Source organism: Peromyscus eremicus, chromosome 19 (genome assembly GCF_949786415.1).
Source record: "Peromyscus eremicus chromosome 19, PerEre_H2_v1, whole genome shotgun sequence".
NCBI classification, from domain to species: domain Eukaryota; kingdom Metazoa; phylum Chordata; class Mammalia; order Rodentia; family Cricetidae; genus Peromyscus; species Peromyscus eremicus.
Genome location: NC_081435.1, coordinates 71,923,307 through 71,945,748, shown reverse-complemented (window position 1 = coordinate 71,945,748; position 22,442 = coordinate 71,923,307). Strand labels below are relative to the sequence as shown.

Genomic DNA, 22,442 nt, shown 5'->3' with positions numbered 1-22,442 from the left:
ACACACACACACACACACACACACACACCAAACAACAAACAAACAAACAAAAAACCTAGATTACAGTGCCGGGGAGATGGTTCAGTGGGTACTGGGGCTTGAGTTCAGAACCGCAGCGCCTGCTGTAAAATGCTGGCTGAGGTGACACAAGCCTACAATCCCAGAGCTAAGGTCCTGGAGACGGGCAGATCCTGGGAGCTTGCTGCCTGAGTCCACTAGACCCTTTGCCTAAGACAGGCTATTTTCCCATCACTGTCCCTATAAGGTTATGGAAGCAAGGCAGGGGAGGAGCTCTGAGGAGGCCGTCACTCTTCCTGGCTATCTGAGAACACTGTAGGTAGGTCCAGATGCATCTTCCTCTCTTACTTTGTACTAACAAGGATAGTTTCGTCTCCAGTCCTTCCATTTTTTTATGCTTAGATTCCCAAAGAGGACTAAATCTGCTGTGTGGCTATGGGCAAGTGGTTTGACCCATCTAGACCTCAGATTCCTTTCTCTACAAATGGACATGTTGATTTGGAAAGCCAGGCTTAAACACTATGTTTTGCTTCATACTTTCATGTTGTCCAGAAGTAGCCTGTCCAGCCTGAAGTATGGAACCTGGCCCTTGACTCCATTCATCAGGATTGCTGGCATCTCCCTATGAGGAAGATCCCTCCCGCATTGCAACTTAATCTCTGAGCCCTGTCACTAGATGAATCAGAGTCACAAGCAGCAAGCCACCCTGCCCAGGCTCCAGGCTTTGACTGCAGACGGTTCCTTCTCCCAAACACTGACTAATCAACCAGACCAGAGTGTTTCATCAGAATGCCAGGGGCTTCCCTCTCTGGGACACAAGCAGATGAGATGGGAATTACTCTTGGATTCAAATTCTTCATTACACTGAGAAACAGGAGCTGAGACAATCAGAGGGTGTCAGGCTGGGTCCCACTGATCCATCTTCTTATGCAGGGAACTTGCTTAGTTAAACAGGCCCTGAGCACTGATAAGGCCACCTGTCTTTCCTACTTCCTCCCTCCCTCCTTCCCTCCTCTCTGCTTTCTTTCTCTTACTCTGAAAATGGCTTGGTGCCTTCCTTACTTCCTTTCCTCTTTCTCCTTCTCCCTGTCTTCTCTCCCCTCTTTCTTTCTTCCTTTTCTCCCTCCCTTCTTTCCTTCCCTTTTCTTCCTCTGCTTTTTCTTTCTTTTCCATCCACTTCCTTCTCTTTACCCCTTTTCTCAGCTCTTCCGGTTCTGTAGAGTTCCATTCAATTGTGTTCCCTTACCCTCTACTCTTTCCACCTCTTTTTCCTCCCCTCTCCTCTCCCTTCTCCCTTCCTCCCTCCTTCCCTCCCTCCCTTCCTTTCTATGTGCTATAACCAATATTTATAAGGAAATGACTATATGAAGGCCATAATGTGCTTTGCTTTTTTAGTTTAGCTCTGAACATTCTAGAATCACAAACAAATGAGAAATAGCCACTACTGTCCTTGGACACATCTTGTAACCTCCTCCCTGAACCTCATTTTCCTTACCTATGAATTAGGAATGAGAACTTCTACCACACAGGCTTGCGGGGAACATTAGGCGAAGAGATATTTTCAAGGCAGATGTGGTAATACATATCTGGAGTCCAAGCCCTTGGGAGGCTGCTGAAGCAGGAGGCTTGTGAGTTCCAGATCAGCCTGGACTGCATAGAGAGACGCCATTTTAAGCAAACGACTACGGAGGAACAACTGCAAATATCTCGTGGTGACGAAACCTCCTTCCTGTCCTCCCTGCCTTTCTTCCTTCTTGCTCTCAGAGAACTCAACCATGGGTCCCCTCAACGCATCAGCTCACTAAGAGGCAGGGCAACCATTAATGCCACTGTTTCATCTCAGAGAAATGAACCACCAAAAAGTGACACAGCTCATCCTGGATTGTCACAGGTCCCCTGAGCAGCAGAGGTGACCAAGTACGGACCTTGGCTTCTGGCCCCACACTTGGTAGCCATCAGATTGGTTTGCATCATTTATATTTTTAATTTTTAAAAATTTGTGTGTGTGTGTGTGTGTGTGTGTGTGTGTGTGTGTACATGTGTGTGGAGAGGAGCATGGACAGCAGGACCACATATGCCAGGGATGTGTAAGAAGGTCAGAGGACAACTTGTAGGATGTTTCTCTCCTTCCACTAGGTGGGTCCCAGAGACTGACTCAGGTCATCAGGCTCGATGCAGGTGCCCTCTCCTACTGAGCATGTTGCTGGCCCTGGTTTGCATCTTATGAGATATGATTTGCTGAAGACCTTTTTAGCTTTCCAGCTATGTCGCAGCAATCATGTGCTCATCCAATGTCACTAAAGGACATCTGACTGTGCGGATTCACAGCTTCAGCTCTTCTTCTAGGATACACAGATGTACAGTGGGTTCCACAGAGCTGATTCTTATTCCCAGAAGCCTTCATCCAAATAGGTGACCAGAGGTCACTTGTTTCTAAGGCACAGGGCTCTTCTCATTCTGGACTTGCGTCTCTGCTCCATGGTAACCCTGATCCACTCACTCTCTAGGCTGATTACCACATTGCTTCTCAGCAGGAAATGGTTAGAGTTCTCCAAAGCTGGCTCTCTGCTCTGGGGGAAATATCCTAACCTCTCACTGTGGCTCTCAAAGATAAATTAGTCAGACAAAAAGGATCAGAACTTTAAAGGAGGTGTCCATGTCCTTCTTACATAGAGAAAAACTGTAAGATCCATTTTGCTCATGATCAAAGCCTTTGAGTAACTCAAAAAGCAGATTGAACGCAGTTGAAAAATAGCACTCTTGAAAGAAAATTTACCCTGAGGCTTAACAATCTTTCAAAGGAAAAGATTCTCATTTATCGTGATCAGAATTACGAGAACTAAAGAGCAATTAGTAACTGAGTAACCTTTCTTCAGAAACACCTTTTAGGTGGACTGGGGAGATGGTCCAGTTGGTAAAGTGCTTGCCACGCAAGCCTGAGGACCCAAGTTCAAATCCAAAGGACCCGTGTGAAGGGCCAAGTGTTCATGCCTGTAGCCACGATGCCGGGGGACCGGAAGATCCCCCTACTCTCTGGCCAGCCAGCATAGCTAGATTCAGTGAGAGACCCTGTCTCAACAATTAAGGCGAGAATAGCCGAGGAGCACATTAGACATAAAGCCTTGGCCTCCACATGTATGTACCCACATATGAACATGCAACTGTGTACATACATATCACGCGTGCACACACACAGCATACTACACCACACTCACCCGACACCCCCCCACACACACACAGCATACCACACTCACACACACATCAGGTCTCTCTCTCTCTCTCTCTCTCTCTCTCTCTCTTTCTCTCTCTCTCTCTTTCTCTCTCTCACACACACACACCCCCCCACACACACACACGCACGCACGCGCACACACACACACCACACCACACCACACCACACTCACCCGACACACACCCCCCCACACACACACAGCACACCACAAAATACTCACCCGACACCCCCCCACACACACACACACAGCATACCACACTCACACGCACACCAGGTCTCTCTCTCTCTCTCTCTCACACACACACACACACCACACCACACTCACACCACATACACACACCACACACACACACATCACACACACCACACCACACTCATACACATCACACACAAACACACCACACTCACACACACACCACACACACATCACACACCACACACATCACATACCACACACACACACATACACACACACCACACACACATACACACCTCACACATTGCACACCACACCACACACACACACACACACACACACACACACACACACACACACATACACACACACGGTTCCTTTTAGTGAGAAGGATGTCTCTGTCCTCTCCCTTCCTATCCCATCCTTCCACCCCAACTTCCTGAAGCACGGTCAATCCTCGCGGTCTGGGGGCTGCTGTCTTCAGGGTCTCTGCTCCAAATTCTGTCCTAGCGTTAAATCAAAGGGCCACGTGGAACCTGTCAGCTGTTCTTTCCCTTGTTTCTCCTCTGCTGCTGTAAACAGAGTTCTGGGAAGGTAAACAATCCATACGTTGAGTATAGGTGATTATTTAATGTATCTTTATTAAGTACAAGCTTATAGATAGGACCTTGCTTGAGCATATCAGATGGTCTCTTTGTTCTGTTGTTAATCCAGGATCTTCCTGTGAACATCAAGTTCATCCTGGAGGGGATGGAAGAGGCTGGTTCTGTTGCTCTGGAGGAACTGGTCCAAAGAGAAAAGGACCGCTTCTTCTCCAGTGTGGACTACATTGTGATTTCAGACAACCTGTGGATGAGCCAGAGGAAGCCAGCGCTCACTTACGGAACCCGGGGGAACTGCTACTTCACGGTGGAGGTGCTAGCAAGCTCTACCTGTGGGGGAGACTGGGGCTGTGGGTAGGATAGAGGAATTATTGAGGACCTAAAAGAGGAAGTCAGGAAGCTCTCACTTGGGGCTCATAGCCTGGTGGTCACAGAAGTCTGGGGGGCTTGGAAGTATAGTTCACAAACTCTTGAAATCTCAGAGTGAATATGCTTGAGTGTATATTTTCCTAGAGTCCTGGATGTTTCTTTCAGAACTGTGGGTATGGGATCTGAAAGCAGGAATAATATCCTACCGAGATGACTACTTGGTCCGGTGCTAGGCTAGCATTTTGTGACCTTTCCTGTTGTGTGCCTGCAGGCCTTGGTGGCAGGGGACCCTAGTGCTGTGGTCAAAAGGAAATAGAAGGCTGATGGGACCAGAGCCATCATTCTATGACACTCAGCCTTGTGTAGATGTCTTTATCTCTGAGCCTTAATTTTCCATCTCAAAAGCTGGTGAAATCTCCTTACCTCACTCCAAGACTAGTCCTCCTTTTAAATTGTTTTTCAGTAATATAGGTAACCTATGACAGCACATACAGTTTATAATAAAAGTCCCTCCTGGGTGGATCATTAGTGAGCCACTTTAGTTTCCTCACATAACAGGCTGTAGATTTACTAGTTGATGTGATGGAAGTATACAGACCCAGGCACTTATGAGACTTAAATATTATGAACCAGACAGAAATATCATGGATATTTTTTGTTAAATTATAATATGTATTTTTATCATTTTAAAAGCAGTGTTGGGGATATAGTTCATGGAAAACACTTGATTATCTAATCTGTATGGGGCTCCAGGTTCCACTTCAGCATGACAGGAGAGAGGGATGGAGGGAGAGGAGAGAGAGAGAGAGAGAGAGAGAGAGAGAGAGAGAGAGAGAGAGAGGAAGTAAGGAGGAGGTGGAAAAGGAAGAGAGGAGGGGAGAGGAAAAAAGAAAAAAGGAACTAGAAAACAATATGTTCTCTTTGTTAGATTAGCTGATGTGAGGTCCATGGATAAAGGTTGTTGGCCTCCTTTCCCCCTCTGCTGGGTAGGAAGAAAGTTTACACACGGTAAAATGATGACCATGGGTGAAGCTGTGAGTAAGACGCCCAACTAGAGCACATAGTGCCAGGCAGTATTAAGGGATGACATCATCTGTCCATGTAGATAGAAACGTTTGCTCTACTACCTGTGCTCTGTAGCCAAGGCCAGAGAAACCAATTTGGGTAGTTTGATGTAGGTTGTCTATTCCTGATAGCTGTGATGTAGAAAGTAGTGAAAAAAATGTATCAAGATGGAGACCACAGAATGGGGGAGGTGATGAGTAGTTGTAGCTAGAGTTTTCCTGCCTGGCCCACAGTCAGGATAAATCTCTCTCACCTGCCAGTCCCACAGCCGCTCAGACCCGACCAAGTAAACACAGAGACTTATACTGGTTACAAACTGTATGGCCGTGGCAGGCTTCTTGCTAACTGTTCTTACAGCTTAAATTAATCCATTTCCATAAATCTATACCTTGCCATGTGGCTCATGGCTTACCGGCATCTTCACATGCTGTTTCTCATCGTGGCAGCTGGCAGTGTCTCTCTGACTCAGCCTTCCACTTCCCAGCTTTATTCTCCTCCTTGTCCCGCCTACACTTCCTGCCTAGCCAATGGCCAATCAGTGTTTCATTTATTGACTAATTAGCAACACATTTGCCATACAGAACATCCCACAGCAAGTAGTGGCACAAATAGAGAAAAATAAAATCAAAAGACAAGAGGTTGGGAAATCTTGGAAGAGCTAAGGTATTGGATGTCTTCATAAAAACCAAGAATGGACAGTGTAGTAGTCAGACATTTCTCTCCCACCTACCAGTTCCCAAATAACCACTCAGAGGCTTAATATTACTTATAAATGCTCGACTGATAGCTCAAGCTTGTTACTAGCTAACTCTTACATTTAAACTAACCCATAATTCTTATCTATGCTTAGCCACATGGTTTTGGTACCTTTTCTCACTACAGCATTCTCAGCTTGCTTCTCTGCATTTGCTGATAACTCTCTGACTCTGTCCTTTCTCTTCCCAGAATTCTCCTAGTCTGGCTCTCGAGCTCAATCTCTTCCTGCCCAGTTATGGGCCAATCAGCTTTTTATTAGCCAATGGAATAATACATATTCATAGTGTACAAAAAGATTGTTCCACAGATGTAAGACTGTCAACCCCAGTTAATACAACTGCCTAATCAAGTGACACTCTCCATCTGGAGTGACCAAATTGGAGACTCCTCCTCCATGAAAGGTGGGTGAGAGCAGGTAAAGACTGCTGGTCAGGCATGATATAAGGAAAGGAGCTGGAGACAATGCTTAAAACCTAAGTGGTAATTGATAGAGCATGATGCTCAAGATGGAATGAAGTAACTGGAGAAGATGTTGAACTCAGTTCTAGATCTTCCAATATGGGAAGCACGTTCAACTGGTGTACACTCTGAGCAATCACTTTTAGGTCTGGCCTTAGAAAAAAGGTCAGAGATTCTGGGATGACAATTGAAAGGTAAAAGACAGTAAATTCCACTATGTAGCCACTCCAATCTTCCAACACAAAATCAGTCATGGAAGAAGCAGTAGAGGAGGTAGAAAGAAAGGAATTATGAGAAGAGAGCAAGGGGAATGGCTCAGTGGGTAAGACTGCTTGTTGTGCAAGCATTAGGTATAAATTGTACTTCCAATACACACGTAAAGCTGGGCATGACTATGGGTGCCTATAACCCTAGATTTGGGAAATTGGCCAGCTAGCATAGGCAAATTGGTGAGCTTCAGGTTCTGTGAGAGATCCTACCTCAAGGGAATAAAGTGGAGAGCATGAAAGAGGAAACCTGACTTTCTTCTCTGGACTCTCAATGTGTATACCCAATGTACATGCTTGCACACAGATACACACATACCCATACACTATCCATACACAATACACATTCACACACACACACACACACACACACACACACACACACACAGAGAGAGAGAGAGAGAGAGAGAGAGAGAGAGAGAGAGAGAGAGAGAATTATTAAAAGAGGCATCAAGGGAGTTTCACTGCAAGTAAAAAGAGAAAGAAAAGCAAGTTTCCCTGAGATCAAGAGAGGAAACGTTCTCCAGAGCGATGACCTGTAGCATGGTGCGCAAAGCCAAGAGCAGGCCAGCTATGTGAATAGCAGTAACTCAGCCAAGGGATGTCTGGTCATCTTGGATAGAACTGTGCTAGTGGAACAGTTGGGGAATAAAGTCAGTTTACAACAGAAAAGGGTAGAGTCTTCAAGTCATGTCACTGAGAAACATGAGATGTGAGGTCGGGTCTGGAGGTCACCCACCTGAGTCCTGAAGGATACCACCAGGCATAGGAACCATGGCAGTAGGTAAATTTCTACTCTTTTATCTACTTTACAGGTAAAGTGCAGAGATCAAGATTTTCATTCTGGGACCTTTGGTGGCATTCTCAACGAACCAATGGCTGACTTGGTTGCTCTTCTAGGTAATATTTCTACTTCCTTTTGTGAGCATCAGTTCTCTTTAGTCTCCTTGGCCTCTGCTCCTCTGGTTTCTGAATCAGCTCTGAAAATGTTTGTAGTATAAGAAAAACTATACTCAGCCTTTTCTCCTCTCTCTTGTGTGTTCTCTAGACTATTTATAATTAAGTCTATGTTATGTGTTATTTCTTTTCATGGACCGAAATTCTGCTTTTATTTATTTTCTATTTATTTCTGTATTTTAAAAAGTTGTTTATTTTGTAGACATGAATATATTTGTAGGTGCACAAATGTCTGTGTGTTAATGTGGATGCACATGTGTGCATGTGTATGTGTGTGGGCATACATGTGGAGGTCAGAGATCAATCTTAGGTATCATTCCTCATTCCTCAGCTGATGTCCACTTTTATTTTTGAGACACTGGAATCTAGAGCTTACCAAGTCATCTAGACTGAGTCGGTAACAAGCCACAGGGATCCTGCTGCCTCTGTATCCCCAGTGCTGTGATTACAACTGCATGCCACTGTGTCCAGATTTTAATTTTTTGAGATAGGGTCTCACTATTCAGTTTTGACTGGCCTGAAGCTTCCTATGTAGACCTGGCTGACCTTGAATTCATGGAGATCCGCCAGCCTGGGCCTCCCAAGTCCTTGAATTAAAGGCCTGTGCCGCCACCTCTGGTACAGCATCTGGCACTATGCTTTATACATAAACATTATATTGTTTTCTTTTGGGGCAGAAAAATTGTCAAAAGCTGCATGTAAGTCCCCTTGGCCTTCATAGTACCAGACAGAATATAAACAGTCTATATGGCCAAGATGCTGGAGGGTCTTCTCAAGGTCTTCATCAGCATCTTTAGCTGCAGAATTTCCTTCCCCATGACCCAAAATTAAAATTAAACCGTGAAATCAATCTACATTTTAATTATCTATCTCTCTATCTACCTTTCATCTATCTATCTATCTATCTATCTATCTATCTATCTATCTATCTATCTATCTATCATCTATGTATCTATCTACCTATTGCCATACATTCTTCAGTGACATTATATTTTTTTTAAATATTAATATACTTGGGCAGTATCTCATGCTTGACAGTTTCAGAAAGAATATAACAAGCTTTTTTTTCCTTTAAAGAATTCAGATAATATACAACTTAATATATTGGAGCAGGGATAGCTGATCTTTTTACCATACTAATTTCTCCTTTCTTTTATCATCATCAAACAGTTATTTATTTTTCATAGACAGGATGTTACACTGTAGCTCAGGCTGACTTGGAGCTCATAGCAATCCTCCTGCCTTAGCCCTTCAGATACTGGGATCATAGGAATAAATCATCATTCCCAGTTTCACATTGCCAAATCCCAAGCAATATGTTTCAAGTTTTCCCTCAGTCATGATGACTGCGTGATATCTTGTTAGCCTGCACGGGTTTAGCCAGGCATGGAGTTTCACTTAATTTCACAAATATGTATTGCTTTGCTAAGGACAAGTGTATTGGGATCATAAATGGAACAAAACCATAAGTTATATTTCCATTTGCTTTTGGTACATCCCAAACAGCCCACAACAGCTCACCCTTTGGATTTACACTCCATATGTTTTCTGAGTGCTTTGTACAGAATCACAGGGATGCAAGTTTGATCGCTAGTGTTAGTCAAACCAACAGGAATTTTGCTTGCTGGTGGGTGGGGCTGGGCTGTGGTGGAGAAACTTCAACAGTAGACTAAATCCAGTGTCCTGGCTTAGGGTTCTAGCAGGTCACAATGTCTTAGGGGTGAAGTGTGATCCTAATTAGTTGTAACAATAAAAACCTGGAGTCAGATATTAGGGTGAAAGCTGAAAGATCAGAAAAGCAGAGCAGCAGCCACTAAAGAACCACTACCTCTATGAATCCTCAGACCAAATGGGGGGCCTGTCTCCACCCTCCTTATATTCCTGTCTCATCTCCCTTGTGCTGGGATTAAAGGTGTGTACCACCACAACCTGGCTGTTTCTCTTTTAGACTGGTTCAATCTTGTGTAGCCCAGGGTGGCCTTGAACTCCTGATCTTCCTGCTTCCTCTTCACAAGTGCTGGGATTAAAGGAGTTGCCACCACTGCCTGGCCTCTATGGTTAACTAGTGGCTAGCTCCACCCTCTGATCTCCAGGCAAGCTTTATTTGTCAGAACACAAACAAAACATCACACAACATGGGGGAGCTGGTTGTCCTTCCCTGATGACTGGCAGAGTGCATGTTCACCAGGGGCTGAGAATCCAGAACCAGCCTGACTTTATGCAAGTCTCTGTCCTTCATCATCCTCTGTCATTCATCATGCTGGCATGATGCTGGTGGCCATCATGATTACTAACAGTAACAAATGCTCACTGGACACAGAGTAGGTAAAGCCTATGATAACCTCTGCTAGGGGGACACTACACAATCAAATAAGGTTGAACATTTCATGGGTTGGGTAGGCAAGAATAATTGAATATTTGTGCTCACAGATAAATCTCGAACCACCAATGGCTTCTCCTTTCCAATTTTCTACTTGGCAACTTTTAAAGGCCATAAGGACAGTTGGAAAGACCATTGACTAATGAGTTTTCTTTTCTTCCTACTGTTTCTTTTGTTTTGTTTGTTTGTTTGGTTTGGTTTTAGACAAGGTCTCTTAGAGCCTAGGTTGGTCTCAAACACAATAATATGTAGCCAAAGATTGCTTTGAGGAGCCAGAGAAGGAAGAGGACATCAGGGGCCAGCCACCCAGCTACACAGCAAGCCATGGAGTAAAAGAAAGATTTACAGAAGAGAACAGAAAAAGCCCAGAGGCAAAAGGTAGACAGGATAAGTCAATTTAAGGAAAGCTGACAAGAAACAAGCCGGGCTGGAGAGATGGCTCAGCGGTTAAGAGCACTGGCTGTTCTTCCAGAGATCCTGAGTTCAATTCACAATTCCCAGCAACCACATGGTGGCTCACAACCATCTGTAATGAGATCTGGCGCCCTCTTCTGGCCTGCAGGCATACATGTAGGCAGAACATTGTATACATAATAAATAAATAAATAAATAAATAAATAAATAAATAAATAAGCCATCATAATTAAGAATAAGACTCTATGAGTGGATTTATTTGGGAGCTGGGTGGTGGGCCCCCAAAAAAGAGCAAAAAGCAAACAATTTATGGGTTTGAAACACTGGTATACCGTGTTGTTCACTGGGCTGGTGAAGGGTTTGTGTAACTCAGAACTGGAAGCACAACAGTCTTCAATACTATCATGTAGTGCAGCCATAGAAGGAATAGAAATCTTGGGGAAGCTCTGTGGACAGGAGAGGGCCAAAGGAGGAGCTGATGAAACACAGAGCACTGATGCCTTCCTAAGCATTCCGCTGTCTTGACCCACTTGCTCCTCAAGTTTGGCTTCCTATGATCACTTTCTGGGAAACTGCTGTCCTTTGGTAGACTTTGTTAAGCATTTGTTGACTTTCATTGTGTCTACATAGAACCAAAGAACCTGTTGATACATCTCCATGAGGCTGTTACTTTGCTAGAGATGGTGTCTTAGTAACTGAAGGTGGCAGGCATCTTCTGGTTTCCCAGCACCTACTGCAGAGGGTGTGTCCAACACGCGACATTAAGGGGTCTAAGTCCACTGTCTCCACAGGTGCTTTGTAATTAATGACACTGACCTAAAGCTTTGCTATGTATCTTAAGCTCTCCTCAAACTAACCATCCTCTTGCCTCAACCTAGTGCTAGGATGACAGTCATACACTACTACTCCAGACTTAATAGTTGTAAAATAGAATGCTTTGGAGTATAAAGTCCCTACCCTGATAATGTCAAATTCTAATCATATTAAGAACACAGAACACACACTTGTGAAATGCTGTTCCTTAAATAAATGTGCCCAGCTTTTGTGTGAGTTATATCAATGAACTTCCTGATTGTAATTTCTCTTTGATATGTATTTTCTTTGAGTGTGTGTGTGTGTGTGTGTGTGTGTGTGTGAGAGAGAGAGAGAGAGAGAGAGAGAGAGAGAGAGAGAGAGAGAGTTGAGAAAAATTTTGAGTTGAGAAAAGTTTCAGTTTCTTGTGCAAGTTTGTATGTATGCATGTGTAAAATATATACATTTCAACTATTTAATAATTTATACCTATTACTTCTTAACTCAAGATAAGATAAAATACAAAAAGGAGGCTTGCTTGTGAAACAAATGATATAGCATAGCTGAGAACTTAACTTTTTGCAGACCTGTGTCTCGGCTCTGCCCTTGAGGCCAGTCTGCCTTGTGACCACTTCCTTCTTGGGACCATAATCTCTTGGGTAAAGGGAAATGCTGCCACTGATTCTGGCCAGGGACAGAGGCAGTCATGAGTGTTTTGCCACAGAGGAGAATCTTATCTGGGCTGGCCCTAGGACCACAGCATTGGCACACTTGTAATTTCTGCATCTATTTTATAGGTAGCCTGGTGGATTCATCGGGCCACATCCTGATTCCGGGAATCTATGATCAAATGGCTCCTCTTGCAGAGGAGGAAAAAACACTGTATGAAAACATTGATCTGGACCTAGAAGAATACCGGAAGAGCAGCCAAGTGGAGAAATTTCTGTTTGACACTAAGGTATAATCTTAAATGCACACATGTTCTGAAAGAGGAACGCTCCTCCCAAATCATGTTTTCCCGGTGTCTAATCGGCACCACGCAGTGTTGATCTGTGCGTCTTAGAACACAAGACAAAGGTTAAATCCCAGGCAGATTTTGATATCCACAGTCACTGGTTTAGATCAGCCAGTCCTAGGGAGCAGTTGGTGCAGGCTTCAGGCATCTGACCGTGAATAATGACTCATTCGACACTGGTGTCTTTCCACAGCAGTTTATTAATTTAAATTCCATTCCACTTCCTCAGGGAGCTGAGCTTTCCGAATGTTCAAAGATTGGGAGCCACTGTCTGAGACACTGGCTCCAACACCTGTAATTGTTCACTTTCTCAGGCGTTACCAAGACCTTTCAGGGCTGATGAGCAAGCCAGAGAGCATTCCTCCTTTGTGCTGTGAAGAAACTTAGAACTTGGAGCAGAAATTCCTGAAGAATTTAAAATTTTTGTTTGTTTTCTTTTCTTTTTTTTTTTCAGAATACTTTACCTGCTGAGGGCTGAAGAGATGACTTAATGGTTAGGGGCATGAATCGCTCTTGCACAGGACCTGAGTTCAGTTTGCAGCATGCCAATTGAGAGGCTTACAATTACCTGTAACTGTACTTCTTGGAGATCTGACATCCTGTTCTTGCCTCTTTGGGCACTGTACCACGTTCATATGGGCACAACTCTCTCTCTCTCTCTCTCTCTCTCTCTCTCCACACACACACACACACACACACACACACACACACACACACTAAATAAACTAAAAAAAGAAAATCTTTTTTTTTTTTAAAAGAATGCTTTCTTGCTCAGGTATTGGTACCTGTGTTTGATTCCCCAGTAACTGCCCAGAGAGGGCAAAACTTTGATGATGAGTGGTATGGCTATCTGTGGGACAGTATTCCTTCCCTCAGACTAGGTTTGTGAAAATTCATAAGAAAGAAATTGGCTCAAATATTGAAGGTTTATTTAGGGATTTCTGAAGAATAAAATTTGCTACATTCATTATCAGTGTATAACCATGGTTAGAAATGGATATAGTTTCTTTCTAAACTATTTTTCCATTATTATCATTATTATTAATGTAGTGTACGTGTGTGTGCGCATGCGCACACGTGTGACACACGTGGAGCCAGCGGGCATCTTTCAGGAGTTGGTTCTCTCCCTCTACCTCACGGAGGCAGGACTTTCTTATTGGTTCTGCCACTCTGCATACTCCAGGCTAGCCCCTGAGCTATCTCTGCCTATATTCCTACAGAAGCGCTGGGATTACAGATGTATGTCTCCATGTCGGACTGTTTGACTTGGGTTCTGGGGATCAAACTCAGGTTGCCAGGCTTCTGTGGCAAGTGCTTGTACCCACTGAGTCATCTCGTTGGCCCTGGATTCAGTTTCTGAAGCAGCCCCTCAGAGAGGAAGACGTTCTGGGCAGGGCAGCAGCATGGGCAGCATGGGCAGCAGGAGGAAGAAGCCTCATGTCCTGCCTGTATTATTAGTCCAGACATAGCTAACTTGATGCTAAGCAATTGGTCATGAGTGGGTCTCAGGGACACAGATGCTGGAGATCTGAGCAATTTAATTCAGCTGAGGTCCATTCTATTTGCAGTGCTAGGAGGATGCCCCCAGGCCTTTGGGCATCCTAATCAAGTGCTCTACTATTGAGCTATATCCCTAATCCTTTCTTCATTTATTCATCTATCTATCTATCTATCTATCTATCTATCTATCTATCTATTTTGAGACAAGGTCTCACTATATATCCCTGGTGGGCCTGCCTTGAACTCAGAGAGATCTGCCTGCCTCTGTGCTGGGATTAAAGGTGTATGCAACCACACCTGGTTTGGTGTTTTTTTTTTTTTTTTTTTTTTTTTTTTGAGACAGGATCTCTTCTAGCTGAGGCTGGTCTCATACTCACTAAGGAGCCAAGGATGATGTTGAATTTCTTCTTTTGTTGCCTCCACCTTCCAAATGCTGGACTACAGGCATCTACCACTAGGCCTAGACCATGTGGTACTGGGGACTGAACCCAGGGCTTTGTGCACAGTAGGCAAGCACTGTAGCCACCTGAGCTACAGCCCCAGCCCTCCTCTGAGCTTTAGTCATATGTTCTTTGCATGACTTAGGAGGAGCTCCTGATACACCTATGGAGGTATCCGTCTCTCTCTATCCACGGCATCGAGGGAGCGTTTGATGAGCCTGGGATAAAAACAGTCATCCCCGGTCGAGTCATCGGGAAATTTTCAATCCGCCTAGTCCCTCACATGAATCTGTCTGTGGTGGAGAACCAGGTAACAAGTGTCTGCTGTCACTTCTGAGTCACTTTTTTTTCCTAACACAAAAGAATGGAACAAACGTCAAGAAGCCAGTGTCAGCCTTACTCCGTGCAAACCTCTTTCCTCAGTTACAGAAGCCAGATAAATAGCCACCTGAAGTTGCGATGATGGGAAATTTTTAAAAATTAGATGTTAGCTATAAAGGCAAGATTGGTTTTACACGTAGATGGAGTAGGTAACTGGCCACACTTGGCTGGAGCTGGAAAACCTCAAGCCCCATCATTTGTTAGCTCATGATAGTTGAAGCCAGAGTGTGGAAGGCAGCCATTGTGAGGAAAGTACTGTCTGAAGGAGTTATCTATCTGAGTTATCAGCCCATTATTAATTTACCTCGAGTTGGTTTAGCAGGAAATAGACTCCTGAATCAGAGAGCTCAGGAAATATCTCCGTGTCTCCCCCAGCTCTCAACTCTCTTGTCTCCTTTTCTTGTCTTGTGCTCTAATTGCATCCTAAAAGTCTCCTCCCCTCTCCCCTCAGTCCTTCCTTCTTTCTCCCCTCGGTCCTCCCTTCCCTCTCCCCTCAGTCCTCCCCTCTCCCCTCAGTCCTTCCTTCTCCCCTCAGTCCTTCCTTCTCCCCTCAGTCCTCCCTTCCCTCTCCCCTCGGTCCTCCCTTCCTTCTCCCCTCGGTCCCCCCTTCCTTCTCCCCTCAGTCCTCCCTTCCCTCTCCCCTCAGTCCTCCCCTCTCCCCTCAGTCCTCCCTTTCCTCTCCCCTCGGTCCTCCCTTCCCTCTCCCCTCGGTCCCCCCTTCCCTCTCCCCTCAGTCCCCCCTTCCCTCTCCCCTCGGTCCTCCCTTCCCTCTCCCCTCAGTCCTCCCTTCCCTCTCCCCTCAGTCCTTCCTTCCTTCTCCCCTCAGTCCTCCCTTCCCTCTCCCCTCAGTCCTCCCTTCCCTCTCCCCTCAGTCCTCCCTTCCCTCTCCCCTCAGTCCTCCCTTCCCTCTCCCCTCAGTCCTCCCTTCCTTCTCCCCTCAGTCCTCCCTTCTTTCTCCCCTCAGTCCTTCCTTCCCTCTCCCCTCAGTCCTTCCCTCTCCCCTCAGTCCTCCCTTCCCTCTCCCCTCAGTCCTCCCTTTCCTCTCCCCTCGGTCCTCCCTTCCCTCTCCCCTCGGTCCTCCCTTCCCTCTCCCCTCGGTCCTCCCTTCCCTCTCCCCTCGGTCCTCCCTTCCCTTTCCCCTCGGTCCTCCCTTCCCTTTCCCCTCGGTCCTCCCTTCCCTCTCCCTTCGGTCCTTCCCTCTCCCCTCAGTCCTCCCTTCCCTCTCCCCTCAGTCCTTCCCTCTCCCCTTGGTCCTTCCCTCTCCCCTCCGTCCTCCCTTCCCTCTCCCCTCGGTCCTCCCTTCCCTCTCCCCTCAGTCTTTCCCTCCTGCTTCCCTCCCTTTAGGAAACACCACTCTTCTATCTTATGGATACACACTCCACAAGGGCAGGAACTCCCTTGTCTCCTTCGCAGCTACATCCCCAGCACGCTGGTGCTAATGAGTGCTAGCTGAAGGAATGAAAGGAAGCTATGCTTCCGAGGCTGGAGCCCACCGGAAGGATTTCCTCAGCAGCCATTGGAAAGGAGTAAAGCCATTTCTTAACACGTCTCCTTCACCGTTTAGCTTGGAATTGCTCCCACTTTTCAGAATTTTCCAGAATGTGTAATGTCCCCCAAAGCGTCATTAGAGTGTTACTAGATCAAAAACCAAAGACATGGCAATTGAGGAGCTGTATGTGGATTATGTTTCATAATCTCCAGCAAACATCACTCAGCTAACACTATGGATCAGGGACTGTGCAGGTACATGGGTTGAAGGGCAATTAGAGCACATATTTCCCCTCTGGATAAAGCCCAGAGCCTTGGAAGCCCCTGTTCACTGTGACACACCCAGTGGCGTATCTAAAGGCTCACGATGCTCCAACTCACCAGGTCAGGGTTTCCTCTGGTTTCCGGGTGGAAGACTGTACACATTGCCCGAGCAAAGCCCAGCATTCTACTTGTTATTGACAGTGTCGCCTTCTAGGTGAAGCAGCATCTCGAAGCTGTGTTCTCCGAAAGAAACAGTTCCAACAAGATGACTGTTTCTATGGTAGTAGGACTCCACCCGTGGACTGCAAACATCAACGATGCTCAGTACCTCGCAGCAAAAAGAGCCATCAAAACAGGTGGGCCTTACAGATATTTTGATTCACCTGTTTGCAGCGGGGCCAAGGTACTTTTAAGACTCAAATATCAACTGTCCTCTTTATCCGATGTGCACCACTTGCAGTTATCTAGAGGGGCCGAACCAATAGAATGAGTATACATAAAAGGGGATTTATTTGGCTGCCTTTTGTGACACAGTCTGGACTTCCAACAAGGGCTGCCTCACATTGGAGAGATCAAGAACTCAGTAGTTGCTTAGTCCCTGAGGCTGGGTGCTAACCTGGTTCTAAAGGCCTGGAAGATTCCTGGAGACCTACTAGTCTTCAGTCTACATTGAAAGCCCAGAGAGGCTGGGTTCTGGTAGCAAAGGAAAGCAGAAACAGCATTGATGAACTTGACAGCAGGAAGAAAGGTGAACAGGAAAAAAAAAATGCTTCCTTTTTCTGTTCCTTTTGCTGTCTCTTTTATCCAAGTCACCAGAAGGTGCCATCCACATCTCCGGGGTGGGGGTGGGGTGTCTTCCCACCTCAGATGACCTGATAAGAATGTCCTTCAATGGAGTGCCCCATGGCTTCCCTGTTAGTTGATTTCAGATCCAGTCAAGCTGACAACTAAGATCAACCACCACACAGGGCACAGTATTGTGTGCACAGGATGTTTCTTACCTGATGCTTCCTGTAGTCATCACAACAGCCTTCTCCAGTTTACAGAGGAAATAAAGGCTTACAGAGACGAAGTAATTTGTGAAAGAGAACTGTGTTAGTTATTTTTCTCATCACCATGAGAAGTACCTAGAGGAAACAACTTGAGAAGGAATGGATTTATTTTGTCTCACAGTTTCAGAGGTTTAATCCATCATAGCAGGGAGATATGATGGGGTATTTCAGCTCTTATAATGCCAGTGAAAGGAGGAACTGCAGCAGAAGGCATGCCACAGGATGTCTTCACAGTGGATGTTAGAGGCCATACTCCTCCATGAGTAGATATAATGGTTAACAATTCCTGGTGTAAGGAGAGATTTTTCTTTGGTGGTGTAGCTACCTGCAAGTTGTCCATGCTCTTGCAACTAACACCAATTGAACTCATTTGGACACCAAGCTAGTCTTGGGTAGAATTGTTTTTCTTGTGTTGGTGCCTTGACTAGAGTGAATGAAAATTTTTCAGGAAAAGTCTTACAACAATAGTAGATAAAATATACCACTGTTAGGCCAGGCAATGGTGGTGCATGCCTTTAATCCTAGCACTTAGGAGGCAGAAGCAGGTGGATCTCTGTGAGTTCAAGGCCAGCCTGGTCTACAGAGCTAGTTCCAGGACATCCAAGGCTATACAAAGAAACATTATCATGAAAAAACATATATATATATTATATATATAATATATATATTATATATATATATAAAGAAACATATATCACTGTTAATTTCTGATTCTTGATTGTTGCACAATAGTTACATAAGATGCTTACATGGAGGAAAGAAGAGTTAGTGCTATATAGGAATGCTGTGTATGTTATGTTTGCAATTTCTCTCAATTCTAAAATTTTCACCTTGGTTCAAAATTAAAAATTTAAGCCAAGTATGGTCACACACACTTTTAAGTCTATCACCTAGGAGGCAGGGGGATTTTGAGTTTATCAGAAGTCTGAACTATATCATGAATTGTATGTCAGCTTGGGCTACATGACAAGATCCCAAGAAATAAAGAAAAGCACACATTACTGTACTCAAGGTTAGTGACAGGTAGTCTTGTCATCATTTAGTCTACTGCCCCCTTTTCCTGTGTTTCAGTGTTTGGAGTAGATCCTGATATGATCCAGGATGGGTCAACCATTCCAATTGCTAAATTATTCCAGGCTATTACACAAAAGAGTGTAATGATGCTCCCGTTGGGGGCTGTGGATGATGGAGAACACTCTCAGAATGAGAAGATCAACAGGTGAGCTGACCCTGTGAAGGTGGGGAATTCATGGGGGCCTGTCCATTAGCCTTGTGTGAGACAGGACAATAATAGACCTGGTGGCCTAAAGACTTGATGGTTATCTCCCCATAGTTCCTTAGGTTGGAAACACCAGGTTAAGCCTGGTGTCTTAGTTAGGGCTTCTATTGCTATGAAGAGACACCATGACCATGGCAACTCGTATAAGGGAAAACATTTAGCAGAGTGGCTTACAGTTTCCGAGGTTTAGTCCATTATCATCATGGTGGAACATGGTATGTAGGCAGACATGGTGCTGGAGAAGGAGCTAAGTGTTCTATATCTTGATCTGCAGGCAACAGGAAGTGAACCATGTCACTGGGTGTAGCTCGAGCATAGGAGACCTCAAAGCCCACCCCCACAATGACACACTTCCTCCGACAAGGCCACATCTACTCCAACAAAGCCACACCTCCTGATAGTGCCACTCCTTTGGGGGACATTTTCTTTCAAACTGCCACACCTGGTCTCAGACTACTGCCTTCCTGTCGTGTCCTCATGTGGCAGAACTAGAGCTAAGGGGGAGAGGGAAGTAGTGAGGAGGAAGAAAGAACTGGTCCTGCCTGCAGGCAAGCAAGGGGCTCTGGTGTTTCTTCCCTTATACACTCACCAGTGCCATCGGATTATGGCACATTCTCAGGCATCATTTAACTGAATCATCTTTTCATTGGAAGGTCCCTCCAGTGTTTGCTCATGGCAGGTTAGGGCTTCAACATACGGATTTGGAGGCTGTGACATTTGGTGCATAACAAAGAATATTTAGGAACGCTTGATATGAACATATTGACAGATTATATGAACCTCCAAATAAGTGAGAAACAAGAATGTTTGACTCTTCAATCCCTGTCATGTCAAAAATAAGAAGCCAGAGAAACTCTGAGAAACTCAAGAAAGCCATGTGGGGCAGTGCATTCCAGGAATCCTAGCATCCAAAGAGACTAAGGCAGGGGAATAAAGCAAATACCAAAGATAATGGGCATTTCTGTAGTTGAGTCCGAGATTAATTCCCTCCTCTCCTTTCTCCTCCTCCCTGCCTTCTCCTCCCCTCGCCCCCTTTTCTTTCTTCTGCTTGCTATCCTGAGACAGAATCTTGTTCTGCACCCCTTGCTGGCCTGGAAAGCTCTGTGTAGACCTCTGAGGTCTCAGCAATCCTCTTGCCTCTGTTTCCAAAAGCTGGGATTACAGGTGTGCAAACCACATCTGGTGATCTTATCTTCTGATCTCATCTTTTTAATAATAATGTCATTCTCCTTTTGGATTAACAAGTGACTTTGATCCTAGGATCTCAAAAGCATGCTAAATACTAAATGCTAATGCTAAATACAGAAGCAATCTAAATACTTTAGATTGACTGGATTTATACTACATACAATTTTTCTGTGGACATGGTTGGCTGCTTTTCCTTCATTGTGAGTGGAAATGTGTTTCCTTGTTTATATTTCTGTTAGGTGGAACTACATACAGGGGTCCAAATTATTCGCTGCCTTTTTCCTGGAGTTATCAAAGCAGCACTCATGACAACAGGTGCCGTCCAGTGTCTTCTGACCCACTGACAGATCTCTCCACTCAGACCCTGGGCAAAGCTGGAGCTGGAAAAATTCAGATAATGTCAATCCAGGAAAGTATTTGTTCCTCCCCATTTACAATGTCTTGAGACATTTGGACCAGTAATAAAACATATGAAAGACACAGACATTGAAACGGTTTAACATTCCTTCTGTCACTTACCTTCCCAAAGTCACAGCAACCTGAACCTTCACTCCCCCAAATCCAGTGCAGCTGTCTGGAACTGGAATCAGCACAACCTCCCAGCACAAGTGGGACACTTCTTCAGCCATTTAGATTCTCGCTCAGTCCTCCAGTTTACTGGTAGGCCCTGAAGAACTATGGTGCCCAATCCTTCCACCCAGGATCTCAGGTCCTGAACCCCTTTTTGCCTCTGTTCTCTTAATAAGGAAAGCAATGGCTTCCACCACTGGCTACGGTGATTTCCCCGTGGATTCAGTTTTAGAAGAGTTACTGGGGCGTGCCACTGTATTAACTTCCTGCCTCTGCCTCCCTTTGTTTTTTTCCCTCCAATTTCTTGAACATTCTGACACTGAAATGATCAATATTTATACCCACACACCATTTGGAATCTTTGTGATTTTCTTTAATTCCAAACTTCCTCACCTTTGCCATGATTGATGCCATCTGCTCATTCCTCTGCTCCCTATTCTTCCCAGGCCATCAATAAAGCCCCACTCCCTGCACACATACATACCTGCCATCCTACCAGCAGAATTTGCCCAGGTAGGATTTCTCTCACCCCACTGAAATTTTACTCAGTGACTATATCTGAATTGCTCAAAGCTTTTAATAGCATCAGTATTAGATGGAGAACTAATCAACCCTGACATCAGCAAGACACTCTCAATCTAAAGCCCTCTGCTAAATCTGCATTCATTAATCATTTTAGTTCATCATCTTGTTTGGCTTGATTAGGCTTGATGGTGTAAACACTACAAAAAGTTAATCTTTTTTTACAGTTGAGTATATATAAATAAACCAATCTTGACAAATTCATTATTTATATCATATTAATAGAAAAGCACTTGAAGGCTTAGTTTTTTAAATGCTTCTCTTGTGGTTCCAAATGAAAACAATCCATAACATGTTTTCCTTCATCTGCTAGCTATTGAAATATCACTTTTCAAATCTGCTGGATCACATTAAAGTTGGGTGGCTGAGGAAATGACTCATTGGGTGACATGCTGGCTGCACAAGCATGGCATTCCGGGTTTGGGTTTCCAGCACTCACACACAGCTAGGTGCAGTGACAAGCAGTTATAATCCCAGCACTAAAGGACATAGACAGTCAGGTGGGCGCTCACCGCCAGCTCGTCTAGCTGGTCGGTGAGCTCTAGGTGTCATGAGAGACTAAACAATACTATATTCATTAATCTCATCCCTGCAGGTTCCATGAGACCAACAGCGTCTTGGTTAATAACACAGGAGGGAAGGGGAGGAGGATAGAGAATTGGACCTAGGAAATGCCAACCTTGCAGAGTCCAGAGTTCGTGTTTCTCTGCCATCTACGTCTGAGTGAACTCAGTGAGTCTCTTCAAGTTTCCCACCCCACTCTGAGCCATGTGGCTGCCCCAGCTTGGCTGCAATGTGAGATCCTAAAAGAAAGTATCATTAAAGTTCATTACACATACAGAGAGGTAAGAAAATCATCCTAGTTACTGGTCAAGCCAATTAGCTAGTTATAAGGAGGCAAAAAATTGAGGGTAAAGAAAAATTTAAATATTGGTTTTCAAAATTTTTATTAAGTAAATATGTGCATACAGGTTACATGATTATTCAATATATCCTATCCTGGGGCATGTTGTAATATTCCTGTCTTAAGAGTTTCTACTCCTGTGAAGGGGCATCATGATCATGGCAACTCTTATAAAATAATTCATTTAATTGGGGCTTGTTTACAGTTCCAGAGGGTTGCTACATTACCATCATAGTGGGAATATGGTAGCATGCATGGCAGGCATGGTGCTGA

At 44.7% G+C, this 22,442-nt stretch overlaps 1 protein-coding gene across 1 annotated transcript in view; it reads left to right on the top strand.

Annotated features, from left to right (window-relative positions):
- The window catches only part of Cndp1 (carnosine dipeptidase 1), a 28,184-nt gene extending 7,653 nt beyond the window's left edge, over nucleotides 1–20,531 (top strand). The window contains exons 5-11 of the mRNA XM_059246647.1: nucleotides 4,161–4,361; nucleotides 7,779–7,863; nucleotides 12,304–12,464; nucleotides 14,607–14,780; nucleotides 16,818–16,950; nucleotides 18,718–18,865; nucleotides 20,353–20,531. Coding sequence (XP_059102630.1) covers nucleotides 4,161–4,361; nucleotides 7,779–7,863; nucleotides 12,304–12,464; nucleotides 14,607–14,780; nucleotides 16,818–16,950; nucleotides 18,718–18,865; nucleotides 20,353–20,422 — 972 coding nt within the window. The 3' untranslated portion in view covers nucleotides 20,423–20,531. The remainder of the gene's footprint in view (nucleotides 1–4,160; nucleotides 4,362–7,778; nucleotides 7,864–12,303; nucleotides 12,465–14,606; nucleotides 14,781–16,817; nucleotides 16,951–18,717; nucleotides 18,866–20,352) is intronic.
- Nucleotides 20,532–22,442: the final 1,911 nt, after the last annotated feature.